This window comes from Rhopalosiphum maidis, chromosome 1 (genome assembly GCF_003676215.2).
Source record: "Rhopalosiphum maidis isolate BTI-1 chromosome 1, ASM367621v3, whole genome shotgun sequence".
NCBI lineage: Eukaryota > Metazoa > Arthropoda > Insecta > Hemiptera > Aphididae > Rhopalosiphum > Rhopalosiphum maidis.
In genome coordinates, this window is record NC_040877.1 from 18,283,227 (window position 1) to 18,310,317 (window position 27,091).

The 27,091-nt window shown below is 31.5% G+C and overlaps 1 protein-coding gene across 1 annotated transcript; it reads left to right on the plus strand.

The window, feature by feature from the left end:
* The first annotated feature begins 10,825 nt into the window (after nucleotides 1-10,825).
* LOC113560108 (pheromone-processing carboxypeptidase KEX1-like) lies at nucleotides 10,826-26,953 on the plus strand. Its single transcript, XM_026965901.1, has 3 exons — nucleotides 10,826-10,882; nucleotides 25,275-25,368; nucleotides 26,763-26,953. Exons 1-3 carry the CDS (start codon nucleotides 10,826-10,828, stop codon nucleotides 26,951-26,953), a joined length of 342 nt encoding a protein of 113 aa, XP_026821702.1.
* The last annotated feature ends 138 nt before the right edge of the window (nucleotides 26,954-27,091 follow it).

Consider the following 27,091-nt stretch of genomic DNA (forward strand, 5'->3'; position numbering starts at 1 on the left):
AGTTGTGAGTGAATTAGTGAATTATACAATGAATTCAGTCCAATATCATCACATTGATGCAGGTCATATAATAATATATTTATTCAATAAAGATTTTTTTTAAATAATTTACCTGTACCTATTGTTATATTTATGAATTTGATGAGAATAAAGTACATTATTCACGTGACAGAAAAACAAAATAATAAGTCTGAATAACAATAAAATTGTATAGTTGATTTCATTCAAACATTGGGTATTCTATTTTTTTTATAATAAAATAAATTTCAAATACATAATATAATATGCACAATAATGAATAAGTCATCAATTTCGTCTTAAAATAAAATTAAATAATGGTAATAATCTGTTGTTTAAGGATTACCTGGAAACTTTTGAATGAACATTTGTTAGACAAATTATTATATCGAAAGAAGAGTCTATAAAATATATTTTATAAATATCTAAAACACACTGGAGGGTTAATTTAACATAAATCACATGTATTTATGATGATTTAGTATGCTATTTGGTTTATCTTTTTTAATTCCAATAAACGTTAGTATTTTTTAAATCATTAATCTCATTAGACTAAATTCGTCACGCGAACTGTGTCGTCGTCGTTTTAAAATATAATATTATATATCAAGTAAAATCCTAAATTTGTTTTCGTCAAAGTTGAACGGTCTAACAAAGAATCACACGTACAATTAGGTGCTATAGCTCGCATCGTAAATGTCAAATTGAACAGGCGTAAAAACGTTTAGTTTTTTCCGACCGGAAATGCGAATGACACACGACCACTAACATACAGTTTTATTAAATACGTGAATCGCCTAATCCGTTTTTCGTCGTGTACGCTGTCCTTGAACCCGTTCATCGCTACAACAGGTAAATCGCGACATGTAGGTATTATAATAATATAGCCAGGCGGTATAAGCCATACGTCCCAGCGACGTGCAGCGTCATATAACGAGAAAACAAATCGTCGCCGTCGTTTATTTTTCGAATCCGGCCTTAACGAACGTAACATTTCGGGAACACGTCGCTTTTTTTATTTATTTTTTCGTCAGTCGGTCCGGGTCCGCGATCCGGGTGCCGGTGAATTTTAATTTTCGGAATAATGTCTCACAATAAATCAAATACCCGCGCCGTTCGCATAATTACGCACCGCGGAAGACTACTAGAGACCGAACGAAACCGTAGATAATGTTATCGAGTGCGGAACGAATGTTTTGAGTGTGTTGGTGGAAAAAATACACACGCACGCACATAATATGACTAATGTATGAGCAGGAAGACGTTCGATTTAAACAATATCGTTGTCACCCTTTTCGGCGGTATCGGCGGCGGCGGCGGCACAACTGCCGTGTACAACAACCCCGTACACGTCGCCGTCTACATGTGTACCTATATAATACTATAATAATATATGCGTACACTCGTATTATGTTTACGTTATGCGTATCTTCCGCGTGTGATATATTGCTATCTCTCTGATCGGCCATTCTCTGCACGCCGTATACACCGGAAATCACCTTTTCGGCGGTATTTTTTTTATTTTTTTTTCATTTCGTTTTATCAAGCGCCAGACAACGGGTTTGAAGCCCTTTTCTCGAAAAGACGAAGAGAAATATTATTATTATTGTCTGCAGCGATCGTCTGCGCCAGAGACGTTAATTTTTTTTTTTTTTTTAGTCTTGCCGACGGTCATCGCGCGCCAGTCTCGATTTCCCGTCAATGGAAAAACGTGACTGCGTTACTCAACGACGCCGCCGCCGCCACGATAATTATTGTTTTATGCGTCGTAGTTTTGAAGTCGTTGATAAAGAGAAACATATAACATACACTGTACTTTTACCTACAACTATATAATATTATATACGTCCGTGTACGGTGTACGTCGTTCTTGCGGGCAATGGCGCTGGCGATCTCGGGTGGGACGAGTTTGACGATCAGAGGAAAAAATATCGCTGTGACCGGAAACCGAGATCCGATCGGAAGGTTCATCCCAACATAATATTATATGAGATAATCTTCCGCAGCGCTGTCTGATTCTCCGATCTCGTTATCGCCGTGTAATCGAAACGCCTATACATGGCCTAATCATAGCTACGTATATAATAGGTACAACTATAATATATATGTATATAATATCCACGTGAATCATATTGTTATAAAGACATAATTTGCTGCAGTTTCCTATCGTTCATATACTATGAACTGATTTTTTTTATTCTACATCTTATCGTGCAATGATGCTAATTCAATAATTATATGAAGATTTAATAATTTTTTATTAACTCTGCATTGAAAATGTACAATTATAAAGATTATATTATTGTTATCTAATATGTGCCTATATAGACAATTAATAATAATAATTATAGCAGGAGACAGAGCTATGCATTTTAAGCACAATAAAATCTTAAAATAAGCATTTGAAATTCTATAACTCCAGCTTAAAATTTCAATAAACGTACTAAAAAATGCATTTAAAATGTTTAAAAGACGTCAAAATTTGTCATAATTTTATAAAATATAAGCAAAATCATGTCTTATTGAAAAGAAGAAAAACCATATTTTCCCGTTTATATTTTTTAAATAATTATTTAAATTATAGGTAGGGAGGTCAGTAGGTGGCTATTTGCAAAGTTTTGTTGTTACACATTAAAAACTTTAAAGTAAAAATAAAAATAAAAATAAAAAATCATTGTTTATAAAAAACGATTCTGAGCGAGGACGGATTCTGTTAACTTATAAAACCAAGATCAACAAACAATTATTTCAATGATGAAATATTACAACTATAATAAATGTTTATATTTTTATTTTAAAAAGTACTGAGGATTTTAAAATATGTAGACCTTTTAAAAGTACCTACTAGATCTAATTTACTATCGAAAATCTTTATCAATTTCAGATTTTAACTTAATTGTCTACTAGCAATGTCTTTGGACACAAAAATAAAAAGACAAGTTCAGAATCAAAATTACCAAAGATCAAGAGAGAAGTAAAATATTTTTCAATGTAAAAATAAATAAAAACAATAAAATAAAAGTTTTAAAATTGAATGCAAATTTATATTAAAAAAATATGTTAAATTTTTTACATTACACTAGTTAAAAAAAAAAAAAATTTGCAACAAATTCGCAACTCTGATAATAATTATTCGTTGCGTTTTAACAGCGCTATAATTCAAATGTTCTAATGTAGCGTTGCATTCAATTAATTTTTTCTAGACAAGTGTATCTGAAGGTGTTAAAATTTATGCCATACTTAATGTATACGTAATAATGTACCTACACTCCATGTGTGTAATAAAGAGATACATACGTGCTATTTATTTTTCATTGATAATTTATGCTAATGGATTTTTAATAATTTTTAATGTGTTTGAATTGTTTATTATTATAAACTTAAAACACTTATTTTATTAAATATAATTAATCTTCGATAAACAATAAATTTATCTCGGTTTATATAATAATATAACAAAAGTACTGAAGCATAGTAAAATCATTAAGATATAAAAATATTTTAAGAGCTTTAGAATAAAAAAAAAACATGTTATAATTTTGATAATTTTATATGGATAATTGATAAGTCATTGCCAATAGTTTGAATAATAAAACACAGGTATTTGTAATAGAAAAGTATGTATTTTTCATATATTTTGTATTTCGTATAGTTATAAATTTATAATAATTTTTTATTAAGTCTTCTACCATTGTATAGCAGACTATTTTTTTTCAACAAATATTGTACAAAAGCTTCAAATTTATGTAATGCAACATTATTTATTCTGATGACGTCGTATTTAATGTTGACTTATGGCTTCCCGTCAAATCAATATAAAATAATTCTTTTTTAAATAATAATAAATAATATTATAATAAAATATTGTGTAAGTATATGCGAAACTATAAAAATTCTTGAATCCTAGCGATTTCAATTAAAATTTATGCATCTATAAATCGCTTGATTTCAATATAGGTACCGTTTTCAGGTAAATAAAATACATGATATAGTGTGATCAGTTATGATTTTATCGTATTAATATTGTGTTATACCGATGTAGCGTATTATAAGACGTTGGGCGATATTTTATGATTTTTTTTTTTTTGTACTTAAAATTATTAATAAACCGTTTATGACTTAGGTATTAAATGCATTAATTACTTTAGTGACGTGTTTTGTACAGTCACTGTAAACGAGATGTATGTTATATTATGCGAGCGAGAAAAACCATTTACAATATTATTGTATAGATATATGATTATTATTTTAAAACGATTTGTTTTGCTTCCTAACTAAAAATTATAATTTTTCTACGTTTGGTTCATTTGCATTTAGGTTTTCAGTGATTTTGCATAATGATTAAACACAAATTATTTTATGTAAAGTTAGGTAGGTACGCAGTAATTGTTTTTTTATTATTATACATAATATAATCCTTATATTTTTTCAACTTGGTTCAATTAAGACATTTTAGTGTTTTGTAATTATTAGTTCTTGAACAAGCAATTTATTGTTTATTATTTTATTTTTAGTAATGTAATCGTTACACGAGATCTCAAAATGAAGAATACTCGGATGATTAAACCTTGTCTAATTTTTATTTTCCAAAACGAGTTTTACAATGTATTTATACATATATACTTATATTTATATGTTATTTCTCGTTTTTTAGTTTCATATCAGATTAAGAGATTTAACTAAAATTCACGAGTAGGTACCTACCATTGTAAAGGTGTATAAGACAGCAGAGCCGTTTCCCTCGCTGACCTGGAAAAACGACGTAAACAGGATGAAATAAGTTAATCGTAAGAATTAATATACGTTCGTTTCGAACAGTAGACCTAGTCAATTGAACGGTCGTAAAATATAAACACATTTAACGAATTATTTTATATTTGTATAACACAATAAAAAATTGAACCATTTCTAATTTATTTTCTATTGAATTGTTTTATTATGTCGTAAAGTTGCTATATCGACTATATATGATCTAATCTATAAAAACTATGTCAATATTTTGAAAATTAATTGTGAATTAGTTTTAAGGATTTTCAAATCAACATTTTTTCGAGTGAAAGACGGGTGGCTTCGAGTGAAGATTACCTTCTGTGCAATGGTTTTTAGGTTATAACATTTAAATTACTTATGTGTATAATCTACAAATTCAATTTGCAATTGTTTGCAAAACATTGAGATATTTTTTGAATCGATCACGAGGAGAGGGAACTTTACTGGCATCGTTTTAAACGCATTATGGTTTGTTAATTATAATAATCGGCGGCGGCGGCGGCGACCTTTACAATTGACGATTTTCGTTGTCGTAGACGTTCAGGTCCGGTACAGGAAGAGAGCGAGAGAGACGAACAAGTCGAGTTCAGAATAATAATAATATTTAATGTTATACGGACGGCGATGTTCGTAATAATAATAAAAATAATATGTTATTATTAAACGCGAGACATAATATTTTTCGCAGTCCGCCAAAACGGACGCGGCGCAGACACGCGTCGTCCGCGCTCATATAAACTCGATCGTTTTATGATGTCCACCGGCGTCGAGTGCGTCACGGGTATCGTATTACCCGCTCGACGACGACAACTACGCGTGCTCGTCTCCTCCGGCTCGTGCCCACTGCCCGTGTACGCACATAGTATTATATTATAACACACGACACCGCAGTCGCACATCGTACACCACGTCGCGCGTACGTACATAATAATAATAATAATAACAATATAATATTATTGTAACAATATTATTATCGTCGTGTTTTTTGTATATTACTATCCTCTCGGACAAGCGCGCTGCCCCGTCGTCGACGACGACCGCTGTGCGTGAATTACAACTCAATCCGATGCATAACGCGCTGCACAAACCATAATGTTATAGCACACGCGTATAATATGTATATATATTATTATTATTATGCACAGCAATGATAACATATATTATGAGTGCGGTCATATATATATATATAGTTACTGTGTATATACCATAGACTTATAATACAAGTATATTATAAGTCTATGGTATGTACGCGCGAACCGATATTGTGTAATATATATTTTAATCGTCGTCGGCTGTGCGCGGGCAGCGACGACGATATTATATTATTGTGAGACAACTACACCCGCCGCCGCCGTCATCGCACGATATTACAATATTATAAATACAAATATATACACGCGTGTGCGTGTTTGTGCAACAGGCGTCTTTCGAAAACGCGTGTCTACTCGAGCGCCAGCGCCATAATATTATATTTCGTCGATTTTACGATGATGCGACCTCCGTCGAACGCGCGCGACCGTATAGACGTGGAATGGTATCGTACTTGTTTCGCGTGTGTATAATGATATGTATATAGGTACGCCGGACTGCCATCGAAAGCCCGACACGAATCCTCCGTCGTATATTATGACGGAGAGCGTTTTTCCCAGTCCCCTTTCCCGCCACGCCGTAATATCATACTGGTTTGCCACGTACACGCTGCACGCGGTATGTATAAAGTATATTATGATCGCTTGTGCGTACATATTATATATATATATATACATATATGTATACTGCCACGTAATAAATATATTATAATATTCGAAATATTATGTAGAAAGCTGCATGGGGTCCGAATTCGGTTTCCTGCAGCGTGCTAAAAGTTTCGAACTCGATTTTTACGGCCTTGCTGCGCGGGAGACAAATCGCCGTTCTTCCGGATGACAAATTTCGTTTGAATATATTTGTTTGCAGGTAGTTTGCGCGCCGTTAATTTGAACGCTGCAAGTTTCACCCACGAAGCACATTTGCATCCAACAATTAGTGATCAATTATGCACGCGGCTTCTCGTATCAGTGATTAATAGAACTCAAAAAGTTGTTTAATTTGCATGTGTTTTTTGTGAGAAAATTATCGGAGATTAATTGCCAAGTATATAAGTTATAAGAACTACGATAAAATTGTTCAATGTTTATCATATTTAGTGATATTTTATGAACAAACATAATATTATAGCTAGTTACCATTCCATATCAATATAATTCATTTTAAGATATTCTTAATAACTATAACTATTTTAGGTAAGGCAGTTTTATTGTTTGAAATTAATCCCATCAGACTATGTATGACTATTTATTAGTAAACTATTTACTGCGAGAAATATAAACATTAAACCTATGTAATTAAAAAATATTTATTATTCAGAGATTATTTTGATCTTGCTTGTTTTGTACATTTGAAAATATAATATAGTAAATACTAAATAAGATGTATAAGTACATAATTGGCTATTGAAATGAGATTTTGTATTTTAAAACATATTTTTGTCAAGATAATGAGTTCTAAGTATATACATAATTTTTTTCACCCGTATATTATTATTATTTATATTTAACGTATAGCATACAGTTATCTATAACCGTGCATCAGTTAATTTCCATACTCGAATGAATCAACAGGTAATAGTTATTATTTTACTGTGCAAATATTAAAATGGATAATCGGGTTTATCGCTTATATAAGCCCTATACTCAGACGAGACACGCACGAATTTATTAATTTTTTTTATACGATTCACGTGATTCTACAAGTAACACCCTCTTCGAGCCGTCGTATATAATATCATCCCGTTGCGCGTGTGTGTATTCACTCTAGTCGAATCGACAAAACTAATGTCTACTTCACGCTTCAATAAATCCATATTTCAATATTATAATATTATTAATTTAATAACAATACGAAATGCACGACGCGTGCTTCTTATACCGTAAAAAACGCACTTATGGTGCACACTTCACCACGCTCGCTGATTCGACTTGAAAAACAACGCGTCGCATACCTACATTATTATTATTACTGTTATGAGATAAATAAATTGCAGCAGTGTATTATGTAGGTATATACCTAGTGCGCAATCCGCTCTGCGATACGAGCAGAATCTATCGACGGAATCGCGATCGCAGAACGCATTCTTTCCGTGCGAGAATCGTGTGCTCCGTGACCCCTAGTGTGCGGATCGATAATAATATAATATATTATTTTCCGTAAAAATTTACACCACCGCGTAATCCGACCTTTTCGATAGTGTTATGGGTCGCCCCCGTCACACGCACTGGCTGCGTACACACATAATATATTATATATATATATATAGATATAGATATGCCTGTAATAGTGGTATATAAGAGGATGCTCGGCCATCGCGAGGCTCATTAGACAAACGGAGAATGAAAAAAAATAAAAAAAACGCGAAAAGGAAAACGGCTGTACGAGATGTATTTTATTGGATCGCGGGCGCGGGTGCGGCTGTTATCGCGAGCGTCCATTAACGGCGTCGTCGACCGACTCCTCTGCCGCGTCGTATCGGAAACGATCTGAACTCGTCCCGCGAGCGTACTTGCGTACCTATCTATTCGTATATGTGTGCGCGCGTGCAGTGGTGTGTGAGGTCTCTGAACTCTATGCGCGTAAACGATGATTTATATGTTGTACAAGGTGATCCATTTAAGTGTCTACATTATCGATAGGCAGTCAATATTACAAAAAGTTTTAAATTTTTTGAAAATTGTATTTTCATATACGTTATTGAACATCATTGTTACAGGCTACAGAAAATCTTATTGATTTTTATAAATCAACCGTTAATAATATCTTATTAATTAGATTTTATTTGATGTTATTATATTATTAATAAATTCTCCAACATGATTATGATGTCAAATTAATCTATATTGCTTGTGAAATTTGCAGTGGCTATACTACGTATATTTTAGATATTTTTTTTTTAATCGCTATAAAAATCTCAGGAGAAACCTTATTTTATATTCTCAAACTTTTTGACCAAAAAACAAAAAGTGCTATCGAAAAAAATTTTTTTTTTTTTTTGCGGTATACGATGTATAATAAAGCTCTCCGTGTATTTACTCCGTATAGTTAGGTTTTTACAGATAGGTGATGTTTGCATATAATACAAACAAAATAGGTAAAACTACTAACCTATATTGATGTTGAACCACATGCAAATAAAACAACGTTTAATTGGTGTGTTTTGACAGTACAAGTCACTTATTCCCTAGAATTACTGTCCTGTGTTATTGAGTTAAATACCTACCCTTGACAACGTCTCTCGTGTATTAACACAAACATTATATACGTTTACTTAAAGTCTAAATTATTACAATCACTTTTCTTAAATTAATACATTTTAAATTACGGGCAATTAGATAAACCGTTTTCAATGATGTTTTAAACAAGCTTTTGCTCTAAATAATGGTTTTTATAATATATTTTAACTTTTATGGATTGACCGTTGGAGCGTGTATGTATATTTTATGGCATACCAATGAGATGCAAATAATAAATAGGGTGCCCAAGTACACCCTGTAGTAAACCCTCAAACGGTGTCTCTGGTTAAACAATAATTAATATTATTTGAATGGTGTATCAAATTTACGTGATAAAGTTTAACTTGTTACTCATTTTCATATTAATATACGTTAAATTTATTGATATTATTTCCATTTAATACGATATGTTATTGTACTTACTTATTAGTTAATTAATTATTTTTTTGATTTTTTTTATGTCTATAAATATTGTTTATATACAATAATTAGAATATACGGAAAAATTTGAATTATTGACAAAATTGCCTACCTACCTACCTATACTCATGTACTCCGAACTCAGAAGTAGGCTATATCAGATTGAGCAATAATCTTTAAAATAAATTAATATATTTAGTGTTAAGTAAAATAGTGTGAAATAAAAAACTTAACTTTAAAACGGAGATACATATTATACAATAAACTAATGTAAATTGTCCAAACTATCGGCATGGTCTAGTTGTTTAAATCGCAATTTATATGTGTATTATATATTATATTATATACGCATTTTATATAGAGTACGACGCGCAATGATGATACTGAGTGTGAGTGGCGAGTGGCGATAGCTATACGAAACGTAAGTAAAAACAATTCCCATACTACATGGATTTTGCAAATCGTATTAATAATACATCTTATTGATCAATGATGTGACTTAGAAATAGGTACGCACGTAATATGCATATGGGTTGACTGCAAGGGGATGAAAACAGGTGGTTCTACTGCAGAAGAAATACACATACCTTTATATATAGTTAAACACAACATAAATCGGCCACTGTCTTCGAGTGAAATACCTATATATATAATATACAATATACCTACATTATATTGTATATAGATACAGATACACACACTGTAAATGCCAATATATATATATATATATATATATATAAGGCGTATACGCGCGCTCACTGTGGGAAAATCGTGTGTTGTCGAAAATAATGTAACAAACGACGATGACGACTACCGCCGTCGACTATTGCGCGGGCGGAGGTGGACCGGCGGACAGTGGCGTCGCGCAATTTGTATTTATTAACGTCAAGTCTGACAATGACCGATTTTTCTACATGTGCATCGCGACTCGCGAGTGCCATTGTGATGCCGGGTTTATAATAATAATAATAATAATAATAATAATAATAATAGCGTGTTCCACCCGCACGAATAATATTTATTCGGTCGTCTTCTCGTCGTCGGCCGTCCCAGTTCTTTCACACATCGGCCGTCGTCCGCACATACGCACTCGCACACACACGCACAATAATAGTATAATGTATTTATTATTATATTGTGGTGCGGTGTGCGCTCGGCGGCCAGGGGGAGGGTGTGCGAACGACGACAAGCCGCAGGACAAACGATTGCAGCCGTAAAATATACATTACTATATAAATAATAATCGTGAAAACTAAGAGAAAAAAAATGTTGTTCGAAATCAATCGATCAGAATGAGAAGAAAAGAAGAGAAGAAGAAGAAGAAGAAGAAGAAGAAGAAGAGGAAGAAAGTAATCTTTTTTTTTTTTTTTTGTCTGTCGAGGGACGCGACTTTTCACGTTCATATACATATCTACGCGAGAGAGATTTCTTCTTCGCGATATTATTATTATTATACGGTTTCACATGTCGCGTCCATTGTGCGACCCGATTTTTTTACGTCTCGTACAACATAAATCACGTACGACATGCATCGTACAATACGCGACACGTGTTTTACAAACGATTCCGCGTTACGAGTGCGCGCGCATAACATCATATATATATTATTAATATTATTACTATAATAATACGTACACTGTTATGATGCCGCTTAAATATATTGTAATATAGAGGAACTCGGTGAACGCGGTTTGTTTAAAAGCAATCGTACCAGGCGGCCGGCCGAGTGGACCTGTTTAAAAACGATTGTGCGCGAATTTCGCGGGCAATGAAAATTTCGTCGAAAATGACGACGGCGGCGGTGACGGCGCGCTCAAGATCATCCCGGTCGATTTGATTTCAAACGACGCTCTGCCGACACACGATTACTCTCGACTACGCGTCCATTGTGCCCCGTACACGTTAAGTATACGGTATATGCTTATTATCATAACGTATTATATCAGCTCATTTATTCGATTTTAAATACCGTCGGGCGGCTGCAAACGTATACCGCGGTAACCGCTGCAGTTGATATTATTATACGGTGCGTATTGTGTTGGGACGCGTACATGATATATACATATACATATCACAGTGCATATATAATAATACTACCTACGTCTTGGACCACGCAATGTCCATATGCATAGGGAGCGGAATCGTCGAATTTATCCGGTGTGGTGGGAACGATGCGGGGGCGGGGGGGGGGCGAAATCGACGTTTCGAAAATAATTAGTTTCATGATTCCATAACGATATGATTGTAATATTAGATTCGATAAAACAAATAATAGGTTTCAGATGTCTTATATATATACATACGAGCATATATTATATTTAGTAAACGGGTACTTAACGTTATACCCATTGCGCGCGTCTTCGAATATTATGATATTATATGTATATTCGACGATCGTGAAGTCGTATATTATTATAAGGAATATAAATATCGAGACGACTTACATAATCATTATATTATTATTGTTAAATATATCGTACGCTGTGGGTTCGGACTTTGTAGGATGCGTGCGATTATAAACTATTATGAATTGTGGACTTGTGGTCGTAATTGTTTTAGAATATTGTTCTGATAACGATCAGTACTATGGATATATAATATAATATAATAATATTATAAAACGGAGAGAAAAAAAACTACGCGAGGTATACCTTTATGATATATTGCTCGTGCACGTTTCTGATGTATCGATGCGATATTCGTATGCGATTACTTATGACGTAGGCACCCATAATACATTATTATAATACCGATATAGTTTCGTCTTCATTTCGGATGATCGTTCTCGCTTTTAGTTTAAACGGTTCGCAGACAGAACGTGTATAGTGTACGCAAGTCACATTAGTGTAGAAATGTGATCGGTGTGAAATACTCATATATTATAGAACATATTATTATGTTCCTAAGATAGTACGTTGTCGTCTTTTACAGAAATTAAATTATTTTATTAATGTCCTTAGATGTGATACGAATGATAAATAATTAACTGAATAAATATTAAAATGTATCGAGTGGTTTGAAAACACCGCAATCGATACATAATATTGTTGAATTGTACCAGCCACAGATGGCCCGGGAAAAAATTTAGACCGGAACATATGTTAATCGTTTAAGCAACAAAGCAAAATGGTTTGTATTCAATACCTTGAGTTACCGTGTATTCAAAATTAGGGAGTTCGTTGGTGATCTACTTTATAAGTAATAAACATTTTTAAGACCAGAGTTATTAAAGGGCTCTTTTTAAAGTAAAATATTGATCTCTACAATGAACCAGTTGTAACGTCAAGTAGCACACGATCAAAGTCATCATGTTTCGATTCAATAAATAACTAATAACTAGGTATATACTTCCCATGTGACTAAATATCATATAGCACCCACATTGACTTTATGCAAAATGAATCCTACACAAATTATTCATGAACTATCACATATAGATTTATCGGATGAGCTTGAACGTGACTTATTAAAAAAAATTAATCCCCCTCCCTTCCATCAACTACCAGATGTGTGAGTATAAGTGCCGTGATTGGACATCACTTATAGTGGCCTCTAAATAATCTGCATGTCTTTCAAATATTGTCGAATAAATAATCTAAGCCAAAGAGTGAATGTGTGCTAAGTGCGATAACATAACGTCAAACAAAATAATATATCACAGAGACGGAAATAAGAAAATCTCCTTGAGTTAATGATTAATTTATAGAATATCATGTGTTTTAAAATTAAAATAAAAGTATGATCAACGATAATCTTGGATCACGATAAGATTAAAATATAATTTTAGCATCGTTTATATAGGTATATTAATATACAGATGCTAAAATGGATTATAGAACAGTAATGATCAATTTAATGTCACTGATCGAAATCGAACGTAAATCGACATTTGTATATTACTTATAGCTATAGGTACAAGACACAATTCGATATACGACATTCGTCTTCCGTCAAAAATCAATTTAATTACCTACCTGTATGATACCAAATATGTTTTGTTTTGTAGCGTTTATGTTCGGTTTTACGGACGGATTTTATTGTACGGGGTCGTGGATTTTAATACTAAACGATCGTAAAACAATTTTTCATGCAATCCTTGCACGTGACTGTGTAATTCAGTAGTGATTGGACAGCAGGTGGGTGAGGAGGTCAAGTTTTGAGGTGTCACTGTCATAACTATTATAGGCCGTTATTAATAATACTATAATAATAATGATTTTATATTAATAAAAATTTTATATTATTATTATTATTATTATCATCATTACGTTATTCTATTGTTCATTCTTTTGATATGCTTTCATCGAAGTCGTCAAATATTAATGTGCAATGAAAGAATTGCAAAACATCTAACGACTGATATATATATATATATATATATATATTATATTTTATATTTTTATTTCAGTTCCATCAAAACGTCTTGATCTTTGTATTGGACATTTTATGAACAAAGTGATCCGTTTATACATAAGTATCAATACATATTGTTTCAAAAAGTTTAAATATTTTTGAAATTATTATTTTTATATAACTTGATATCAAATAAAACACAACATTTATGAATACAAATTATATTTTTACTACTTATCATGAAATTTTTTTTTTAAGTTTTCAACATTTCGGAATGGCAGCATACATATTAAATTTTATATTCCTGGGAAAATATTTTTGGATTATTTTGGTATACATATTGTATACCTACGTTAAGTCGAATTTTTAACTGTGGTATTATGTATATGATAAGCAACTTTGTGAGACCACTGATAAGGAGTATTGTTTGAATGTCAAAACTAAGCATACAAGTTCATAAGAATGGCGTACATATTATGCTTGTAAAAATACATGAAAAAGTTATTTTTAGGTATTCTATTGGAGTCTGGAGAGACTGTTGTTGATTATTTTCTTACTAATATCAAAACTAAACTTGCACGGGCTTGCCATACATTGTCCGAATAAAAACGGTTTATAAAATTTTTAATCACATGTACTTAAACCGTATGCACTCAAGGTGAACAGTTTAATGATTTTGTTTTATAATAATAAAATTATATTATTGTATAGGTACAACACTTAAGCTATACTCGCATAAAAACGTTCTTATACGGAGAAGATATTCGTGATTAATAATAAATTAATAACCAATTAAATTTTATAGGTACGTTAGAATAATAATTATTTTTAGCTTATGAATGATAAAGTATAATATACGTTACGAGTAAGTTTTACTGTGAGATATATATTAGTATTATAACCTCGATGAAGATATAATATGTTGCAATATTATCATGTCCGTAATCAAAGTGTAAAAAGCTAACGTAATTTAGGTAGAAGTCCAATATAGATTTAGAATTTTCTCGTGGAGAAGGGGGAGATTATACTAATTTTTATTTATATATACGCCGTATTATTAAAGAATTTAAATAATAATAATAAGAAGAACTCCTCATATCTAACTCGTCTTAGACCTATCATTGGGTGAGAGACTTACCTATGTGCATAGATATCAATTAAACTAATGTATGGTTGTGACCAATAAAGAAATTTAAGATGACTTCAGTAAAATCATTGATAATCTGGTATGTACTTATTAATACTATTTTAAAGTACTGCAGGTGTTGTGTGTGCCAATGCGCAGGGATTTTTTGAATAATATTTTAGAATTGCGGTGAAATTTGATAAATGGTCTCTCTGCAGTATGCAATATCATTAACGTTAAATTTAAGATTATAAAATTTTGTTTTGAGTAGTATTGGGTTCGTTCTTTTAGATTTAGATGAACCAAAATCAGTTATCCCTACACGCATAGAAGCAAACGAAAACACACAACCAGAAAAACACAATAGCATCAGGATATTTTAAATATTGTATTTTTTTTTTATCACAACTGAAATTAAAATCTATACTAATATAATATTAATATATCTACTGAATAATATTCTATTTGGTTTTTTTTTTAAATACCAGTATTGAATATTATTACAATGTAATTTTTCATTTTTATAATGTTATATTATGAGTTATTAGACGTTTTAAAAAGTTAATTATATAATAGCATGTAATTATTTTTGACTTATAAAATATTATAATAATTATAAATTATTGTCATATAGGTACTTCCAGTTTGGCGAAGTACTCCTTATTGTGGCCGCCGGCTATAGGACATAAAACCAGACACCGTTGGCGTAGGATAAAAATAACTGAGCAGGAACGGTGAACGCTTGGAATGGATTCTTATCGCTGGTTAGTTTCTAGGAGCAACAGACTCGTCCGTGCGATTTGGAAGAATCTTAATCGAGTGAATAGCGATGACAGTATATCGTTTGATCTATAAATCTATAATTTATTAAAATAAAGGCAAACAATATACTACTAATATTAAAGTATACAATTAATTCTCTTTTTATAACTTAGAAATATTGCAAAAACCATTTTATATTATTAGAATATCTTTATAGTTATATTAATACGAATATAATCACACATACAGCACTGTTTACCTAATCTTTATATTTAATCTATGCATGGCCAAAAATTAACATTCATGCAATATCATAATACAGTTTAGTTTGTGTTGCAATTGATAATATAATCATTATAGTATATATTATAATATGGACATGTTTTTATAATTTTTTTGTTAATAGTGCACGCACAGCCGTAGGAGAGTCCATATAAATCATAAACCATATCGGGATATTAAGGCGGTAGAAGAGGGGAATTAAACTTCTCAAATCTCACTTTATTTGCTTTCATCGTGGCGTGTCTAGTAAGCTCGGACCAATGTCGTTTGTTTCAACCATGTTCATGCGCAATGCGCATAAAATATATCGTAAATTATTTTATTCGACGATTATTTGGTAAGTAGGTACCCTACCATTTGATATAATACACGTCGTGATAATTATCATTATTATAATATATACGATGAATTCGATTGGAATAACACGAAGCGCAACGATAATACGCTCGACCACGGGTCATATAATCGTTATCGGTGGTCATCGCACAGTAAAAAATTATTATTATTTCGAAACGTCGGATTGTGCACGTAATAAACGAACCGAAATTGGTCGCGGAGCTATTCGAAAACATTATAAAATATATTATACTTGAGTCCGGGATGTTTGGACACGGCAAAAATAGAATGAAGAATGCATGAGCGAATTCATATGAACAATTTAATTCGCGAACAACTATTGCGTCATGAAAATAATTGTATTTATATATTATAATTATGACGAATTTTTGATTTATCGCGTTTTGTGCGTGTGACGTATTGTGTATAATATATGAAACCAAAAAAAAAAAAAATTTAAGTAAGGACGTGTTTTAGTTGTATACAAACAAAAAGTGTTTTAAGTACGATAAAATATTAAAACTATATCAACACAAAAAAAAATAATTGTAATTCAAACTTTAATTGGTTCATATAATGCAAATAGTAACTTGTAACTTGTAAGTATTGAGTAATTACCTTTTCTATTGCGTATATGTATATGTCTATATATAGTGTCAGAGTATGATTTTTTAAGTCATACCTACTAAATCCAAAGGAGAACCAACATACAATATTTTCGAAACGCTTATAATATCGTTTTTTTTTTTTTTTTATCAGAAAATGACTTTTCGATTAGTGTATTTAGGATAAAAGTATACTAGTAATCTATGTAACTATTTATAAGTGACCTACAACTTTTTTCCCCGTAACCTGTAGGTGTTTGATGGTAACCTACTATTATATGTTGTGTGATTCTGTCACATCATGCATTTTTGACTTTCACATCATTTTTATAAAAATTCAGAAAATCAAGACTTTTCTGTTATTAGTTATTATTTATTACTGTTATTACCGTTCGAAAAAAATATCATGTTTTGTAAAAAAAGAAATCAGTTTTTTTTTAAATCGTACAATAAAATGTAATATAAATGGCATAATTTAAGTAATGTTTATTTCTGTATCATGTAGTAAGTATTTAAACTGTAATTTTATTAACACTTTTATTTTTTTTTAAACCTTAGATTAAAATTTGAGAATTAATAAATAAAACGAAATTTCTGAAAAATTAAAGTATATTATATTATAATAACTGATAAATTAAATTGTTATTAATCTATAAAATTTAAAATATAATTTTAGGATATTTTGTACAATATTGTATTTAGTTTTTATTCTGTTTTATTTACTACCTTGATATCTGCAAGCCCAAAATGTATACCATAATTTAACGGCTCACGCGTTTTGATTTAAGGCCAAATATATATATATATATAAATACTAATTAATGTGTATGTTTGCGGATAAAAATTATAATCTCATCGTTTATAGATTCGTTATGCATTAATCCATTAACACGATGTACAGAATCATTTATTATTATACTTAATCTTTTTTACTGATATTGTGATATATCGATGTAATGTGTTAAAAAAAAAAAATAATGATTCTTGTTATTTTGGCACTTTGTTCTCATGTGTTGGTCTTTTCTCGCGTATTATTATTATAAATGTGATATATATTAATAATTTATATTCTAAGTACGTCATAGGTCATAGGTGGTATCATAAACTTGTTTTAACTACCGGGGCTATCGCTGTATTTTTTCTGCCTACCTCCAAAATTTGTTGTGCAATTTTTTATCGTTATTATAAAAAACACACCCGGTTATTTAAAATTATATTATACAGGTTGGTCATTGTAACAATAACATTCGCATTATTTTGTTCAATATTTGGTTTGTTGAAAATGTATTGACACTCTATTATGTATAAAAACAAACTACTTGCAGTTTTATTATTTTTTTAATGACACCTGAATAGATGATGAATAAATATCGATATTACATTAAGTTCAGTTCAGTTAGCATGTTAGTAAATAATTTTTTCAAGTATTTTTTTTTTGTTTTATATAAACGAGTATTAAAAGTTTGACAAATTGAATAATTATGTGGGGTACCTCATATAATTATTTGACAGGATTACTTTGCGTGTGCTCTTTATTTCTCTGACTTAAATCTAAACATTAAATGCTTATTAAAACTGGCTGGAAACTTTTTTATGAAAATCGTCAACAATTTTTTTGACAACATTATTTCTATTTTGATATTTAAAAATTACATTTTGATTATTCGTGTTTGTTTTACATATTTTATAATAAAATCTGACACTAATTATTGAACTGTTACATTACATAAAACTGTATTTATAAAAAAGAATATACCTATACATATTTCATCTGCTAGATTTTTGGTATATGAAGTATTAAATATTATAGTTACATACATTAAGTTTGGAAATTAGGAAACAGGTGTTATTTTGTTATTGCAGCAATTGCAATATATACACAATTATTAGAGTGCGAAAATAAGTTAAGAAAAAATTATTTAATACCTATATAACCAAATTTATAATTAAGGCTTTAGTCGTTAAAATGTATTTTTATATTCAAAATTAGTAGACTAATAACAACTAAAAATATCAACATAAAAATCTAAGTTAAGTTATACGATAAAATATAATGAGAGAAGACAGAAAGGGTGTTCTTTCACGGTGATCGCTTGATTAATTATTGACCGTGGTATAAATTAAGTGCATGCAAAATATATAATTGTATATTTTTAGATTTATTAATTTGTGTTCAAATAATTGGTATAAACGTCAGTACTTAAATAATATATATAAATTTAACTAACACTGTTCGGCGTGGTAACGGTGGGTGAAGCTCTATCGATCCAAATACGAACACTTGTGTTCAACTGTTATAACGATGAGACGATAATAATAATTCTGTCATAATTTAAGACGTACCATAAGCACACAAAAGAGTTTTATTCGCGTATATAATACATAAATCTCATGCTGTATTGTGTTCCACATGCGGTGCAAACGTGCCCTACTGTTTTATACCTGGTATTTGGTAATTTACGGTCGCTTGAACGGGTATATAATACGTTGACTACAACATTTGGGTTCGGACCTACGCAATAAACACACAAAATATATAGTGCCACTACTCTTATAATCGTGCATCTAATATATACAGAGTGGACCACTATTATTAACCTTGATAATACAATTATTTAAATTTTGATTTTTGGAATTTTTTATCATACCTAAGAATCTTGTATTTATGATATGCTTAATTTGTTTTCTTATTTAAATAGTGTCCTGTGATATTCCTTGCGGTATATATATTATATCTATTTATTTCATACGAGAAAAATCCTTAATTCCCAGATGTCGTTTGATAGATCGGATACTATATTCGTCTAAATGTCGATAATTATCCAATGTACGATAATCTGTAAATTCCATAACGAATCTGAGTATCTGAGATTGAAGTCTCGAAGTAGAATAAATAAATCCAAAAATCAAAATTCGGATTAATGCATTATTATAACGGATAAAAGGGGGTGAGCATGCTTGATGAATCACCGTGTATATATATTATTATCATTTTTACGGTGTTTTTCACAAGGATAATGCGTCGCCAGCGAAGAAATGTTATATTATTATTACTCTTTTTTTTTAACTGACATTCAATCCCTCGGGCCGACCGAGATCGCTATAAATCGAAATACACGCACGAAACGTTCCGTAACACTATATGATATAATATTATTATTCGTATACACATATACACACATTGTACCGTGCCTGTTAGGTCTTAAAACGTCGACGCGTCAGACGTCCAAAACTAACAGACGGACACATAATACGTCTGGTGCGGAATAATATTATATACGCGTAGGAGATAAGATAATAGTTACCTTTATGGCTGTACATTATATTATATGTCTTATAGGGGTGTCGTCGATTTTTTTTGTTGTTGTTGTTGTCATTGAATATTGTGCAGTTGTAGTGTGTACGTCCCGACCAACCCAACCTAATAGTCAAGGAGAGATCGAAAGGGAAAGAACGATTTATTTGGTCAAAGGGTTTTAATACAAAGACTTGAGCTATATCGAATAGGTAGATAAAATAGATATTTTATTTTAATGCGTAAGATATTCTAAAATATACACCTGTATCTATTTTTTTTGTTTAATAAAATGATGAATACAAATGTTTAATTAAAAAAATTTAAAGATTTATTATTAGGAGTAGTGGATTATTTTATTGCACAACTCGAATTGCATAAGGTGGCTTGCGATCATTTTCAAATAACTTGCTAAATATGAATAGTTATTTGAAAAAATTAATATTAAGTTGCAAGGCCACCACATCTAAACACATTCACAACGATTCTGTACATAGACCACACACATACACACACACACGCATTACAAAGACCGATCGCAATAAATCGACATTAAATACGACTATATCTAAGACATATTATATTATAGTTCGTTTTAAATACTGCCCATGTTACAATAATTGTCATACAGATATTTTTTGGGGGAGGGGGTGAGAGGGGGTTGTGATTATACATTTTTATAATTATGTAACAACAAATTTATTAACAGAAACCACTTTTACTTTATGAAATCATACTTAATAAGTTTTTTGGAATTTTAACTAGTATGCGCCTATTTTCACTCTATTTATTATAGTAATAAATATGTAAAATTTACATCGTTTTAAAGACATAAAATTAAAAAAAAACTATATTACCGTATAAACTATAATAAAATATAACTTAAATAATTATGTAATTATGAATTTTAATAACAGAATATAGTTTATGGGCCACATAAATATTTTCCATTACACACGACGGAAGCGCGGTGCGTTATCGAGGCGGCCGACCATCATAATATATTATAAATATTACGATATATTGTATACATGAGGCGTGTGTTATAATGCACTTCGGAATACGACGAGGAGGAAACAGAATCGCATCTCCGTTTTTGAAGTGACTACTCGCTTTACGCCCTTTACATTTTACGATACATTACAATATATAAATACCCAACCAAAGCATAATAATATAATATAATGTTCCACGTCACGATCATATTTTAAAACGTTTATACCTATAATATTATGTAGTGTAACTGCGCGTGTCTATATAATAATATATTAACTCGGCTTCATTGTTCATACGGCGTACGCATAATATGCACACGGGCGCGCGACGACGGTAATTACAGCAAGTGTAGTACATCCAGAATTCAGGAACATAATAATATATGTTATAATATATATTATATAGCTCCGGGAGACTTAAACGCAGAGCACACCAATGGACGTGATATATATATATATATCATATCACGTGATGGTATATATTATTATGATGGGTGTGTGTGTGTGTGTGTATTCGGTCCAAGTTCGGCGGTGGATGCTGATGAATTTCGTTCACACACACCCCACGTCCGGGATTGAGTCGTTATCCGCGTTCTCCCAGTCGCCGTCGTCATTAACATTTTAATAATAATTATATTATGCAACATATGGTCCACCCACTCAATATTATACTTTCGTTAATAATTACTTATTACCTGCCATCTATACGCCGCTTATATTATGATCAATGAGTAACAATTGAGAATTGGAACGTGTCACATACGTTATGGAAAAAAGAAACTTTCACTTAGGAGATTGGAAAATAGGAAACTATCCTTCATCGATAATCGTGACTAAACGTCAGAGCCTCGAGAAAAGTCCAACTTTAACGTCCAAGAGTTTATTATTATTTATAATATTAACACTTTATAGGATATGTAAAATTAACTGTTAGCGTATGTTAGATGAGTACAATTTTAATAGCATTGACTTTTTCTAAACAATTACAAACTAAAAATCAATTATGTTTTAATAGTAGACAATAATAAAAAAAAGGGAAAGAGTTGGTAACCGTTTTACTGTACAGTGTATACTTTTTTATTTAATCGATAATTGAAGCGCATATGTTAATTTTAATTTAATAATAAATCATCACCGCGTACGAAAAACGATTCTGAGCGGAGATGATTTGTCAGAAAATTGTTTACCTCCCAATTGTATCAACCGGATATATAATGTATATACAATAATAATAATATTATTTATTTAACATATTATTGTGTTTTTGATATCATAGTGAATAATCGCGAATAGATGACATATATGTATAGTCGATTTAATTCAACACCCTAATAACAAACAAACCGTATTAAATAGCTAATATAAACATTTGTACGTCTGTCTGTGGGCGTCTGGCGTGCTCACTAAATATGACATCCAAAAGATAATCCTTCTAAATCCAACTGTAGTAAGAAGGGTAAGTGCCACTGGATAGTTAGATTACATGACAACGGCTCTTTTTCAAATTGTTATCAGTGCGTTAATGCCTGTTTCATTTCCGTTCTATGTGAAATTAATCGATTTCAACCAACGGGTAAACATAAACGTCCTTGATCCTATCTCTGGACAATATTTTTGCACTATTATTTATTTATTTTATTATTTTAACCACAAATAGGTAAAGGTGATCTTGGCAAAAATTGTTATGGCGGGGGGAGGGGGGGTACAAACAATTTTACCGTATAAGTTTATTGTATTTGAAACGTTACGCTGAGGTGTAATAAGTATGTTGTATGTACTATGTAGAATACTCAGCCAGCTTCTATACCTACCTGAGTTACGATCTACGTTGCAGCAGGACACTTCTTTGACGGCGGCGATCTATTTGGCGTGAACTATACTATCAGTACACAATACCCGCAAATCGTTCCTCATACTAATAACACGTAAGAGTATAAGTACGAGCTCCTGAGAATATAATATATTATTATAGACCGCGCGTTTACGCGACTACGCCATCACTACTGTACTTGCAACCACTGTATTATTTAATAATAATAATAATAATAGGTAGTAGCGGTACCTGTATGGTGCTGCTGGTATACTATTTTAATTATACCGCGCATACGACTTTGTTAGATTTTTTTTTCTCCGACCCGTAAGACGAGCTGCTAATAAGGTTTTGTCGTAAAACAGCCGTCGACTTTACGACGATTATATTATTATTATTAAACACACCGGCGCGTTACGACGGTAATAAAACGTCTTGTAAAAGGCTGTAAATTAGAACCGCATCGATTACCAGACCGTACGGACTAAATAATAATAATAATAATAATGAGCTTTCTCTTCGGGCGCTCGCTCTGGTCATCGTATAACTTATACCCGCGGCGGCGTATGGGACCTATTTTTATACAAGCTCATGTGGCCGGCGGGGTATATTATCATCGTTCATTTATATAGATACATATTTTCATAATATTGTTGTTATTGTATGCTCTTACCTTTATTATGTCGCACGAAATTATTTACAATTACGGATAATGACCAGACGATTATTCTTCAAACGGGACACACTCGATCTGTTAAGTCAGATATTTTATATAATCTTATCTACATCACTTACGTAAAAACAAAAAAATATTGGCAATCCAATGTGACGTGATGATCTACAAAAACATATTTTGTTCAATATAAATATAATATTATGCACAAAATATAAAATAATTCATTAATCTTATTTGAAAAATCGCGAATTTATGTGTACGTATATTACAAATATAGTGCCCATTATTTTAAATTATATTTAAAAAATGTTATGACAACAAAACAAATTTATTTCAATCGTACAATTTATAAGAAAAATATCTATACTCTAGAGCAGAGGTCACAAACTAATGTCTATGGAGGTTCTTTTGAAAATTACCCAACTGTCCACGGTGCCTAACAGTTAGTGATTATAGAAATACAGATTATTTTTTATTACTTAAATAATTTTTTTGTCGTAATATAAATTTTATATGACACATTTATAGTTTTTATTAATTTATATATTATAAAAATTGTAATATCCACTCCATTGATAAGGATCCGTAAAAAAGTGTTCGTGGTATGTCAGTTGGTGACCCCTGCTCTAGATAATAAAACACGAATAATCCAACTATCAAAGTAACAAAATGTCTGTGTTTAGTACTGTCTACTAATCAAATGCTATTTGTTATAATTTATTAAATAGTAAATTACATAGATCATAGACGTATGGTCAATATATTTTATGCCTTTATGGACACGTTTTGTTAACAATTCTAAAGGTTTATAATAGTTCACTTTATAGATTATATTTAATAGAAATGTAACATCATAATATTACTTACTAACTACATATTTACACTCAATGTGTTTTAAATGTAAAACGTGTAAATCAAACATTAGAGGAAATACTCAAAAGCCGATATTTGTAAATTTTAAATGTATTCTGTTAGACCATTAGTACTTATATATTAATAATAATAATAATATGCATTTATATTTATCATAATATGCTGCATAACAATTATAAATAATTTGATAAGTGATAAAAAATATAACTTCAACTAATAGACAAATAATGGTTGATCGTTAGAATCAAAGTTGATAGTGTTGCACAGGCACATATATCAGTTATCGTAGCGCATGCTACGAAAAATGGACAGTATCAAAAAAATAAAGAAAAACCCAGAGAAAAGAATAAACGAAAACTCAAAGATTATCACCAGATAAAAGATAACAATTTCTAGTGATAGTCTTGCATTTGTCAATAAGTTAATAAAGCTTTTAGAAAGTTGATTTATTTGTAACACGTAAATTGTACGTTGAATATTCACGATGTAAAAGTCGCGAAGGAATCATATAATGGAATGCAAATTTGAAGAGAAATCAATTGAAAATATTGTATTTGATAAGGCATTACAGTATGAAGTGTCCGTTATATTTTATTTAAAATGTTAATAATTTATGATATTCGTTCAGATTATTCGTATTAGAGTTAAACTCTTCCAGTTTGCGAAAAACAGATTAAAGAGGGATTACGAACGAAATGTGCAGAACGCAGAGGCCCAACCAAGTATATTATTTACAATATTATTACTTTGCGTGGGCGGAATATTATAATATTATGTTAGTTAGCTAATTGTTTTATGCGTTTGTGATAGAGGTAACTATCAAAACAATTAGTAAATTTATATAGATCACATATATTATTAATTGTACTTTGCAATACAATTTTGTTTTTTCGTAGATCACAATAAATCGCCATATTGGATGCTGTTATTAAAAAAAAAAAAAAATTTACAAATACTCTTATATTAAATTTTTTTTTTTTTTTTGGTTTTACACATTTAGAAGAGCGATTAATTAATATTTTAATGATAATTTCACAGAGTTGATTCAATTCTCGTGATTGACGGTCATTGAAAAGATATATACGATTAATAAAGACTGCAGCGAACTTCAGTAGGCATCACTTGTCGAACCGGCAAACTAGGTCTAGTGATTATACGTTATGTTGCAGTGTTACGTCAACGTCCTGTACTTAATGTATATTTTTTATTAGACGCGTAGATTATGTCGTGTTATAACAACTATATATTATCAAGTACAAAATGATTTAAACGATTTAGTGGTATATTCGACAATTTAATATTGTGTTACGAGTGTTTTTTTTCTTTGGTTGACTTTGGTTGACTTTGTTTGTTGTGTGTGTGTGTGATGTGTACGTGACGAAATCAAAGACATAAACCTCCACATGTCAACATTATAATATTCGGATTATACTATTATGTTCTCGCGACACCCTTTGACCGTATTTTTATATATATACGCATACAATAATAATAATAATAATAATAATAACATAATGTACACACACGACTATCGTAACTGCGCGTCGTCTCGACCTTGCAGATGTGCGCGGCGGTGGTGGTGCGGAGACCGCGTCTGCAGCGCGAGGGTGCGGCGCTCTCGATTTTCGCATTCCACGTCACTTAAGAACAAACAGCCGAGGGGGAGAAAAAAAATAGAGTTTTCGAATTTAATAGGATCAGGTGCTTAAGTAGTCCGGTTTATACACTCCGTCGGGGTGTCCGCGGGTGGTCGCGTCCCGGACACAATGGCAGCGAGAATTCCATAAGAAAACACTCGAATAATCGCCGTGCAATACCGCGCAGCAGCCCAGAGACACCACTCGGTTTGACTCGGCGCGCCGCACGTTTCGTTTCGTATTGTGTTGTGCGTTATATTATTAATATTTTATACTTTGTAATGTTATGACGATATGCACGCGGACGAATAATAATATTTTCGTTGAAAATAAATACAATTACTCGATGACGGTTTTCACACAAATCGCCAGCGACTTGTGCTTCAATAATAATAATATTATCACAACAACGGCAGCAACCGCACAAACAACGTGAACAACCTACCTACTACTATACATGTATATATATATATACGTAGGTACAGACACGAACGTTTTCGTGACCAGACGCAACGGCGGTACCGATGACGACGACGACGACGATGATGATGATGATGATGATTATGACGATGGTGGTGGTGGCGTTGATGACGACGACCGCGACGACGACACCGATGATGAAGACTTCAATCACGGCAGAGTGTTGTTTCTTCCTCTCTCACTCTTTTAATCACGAATATTACTATTATTGTTATTATTATTATTTTTTAATTCGGAAACAATTGTGGAACGACGGCGCGTACAGTGCGCAGTGAAAGTATAAATCATCCGGTCAAGTGGCTGTTTTGACAGATGCACGAGCATGTGT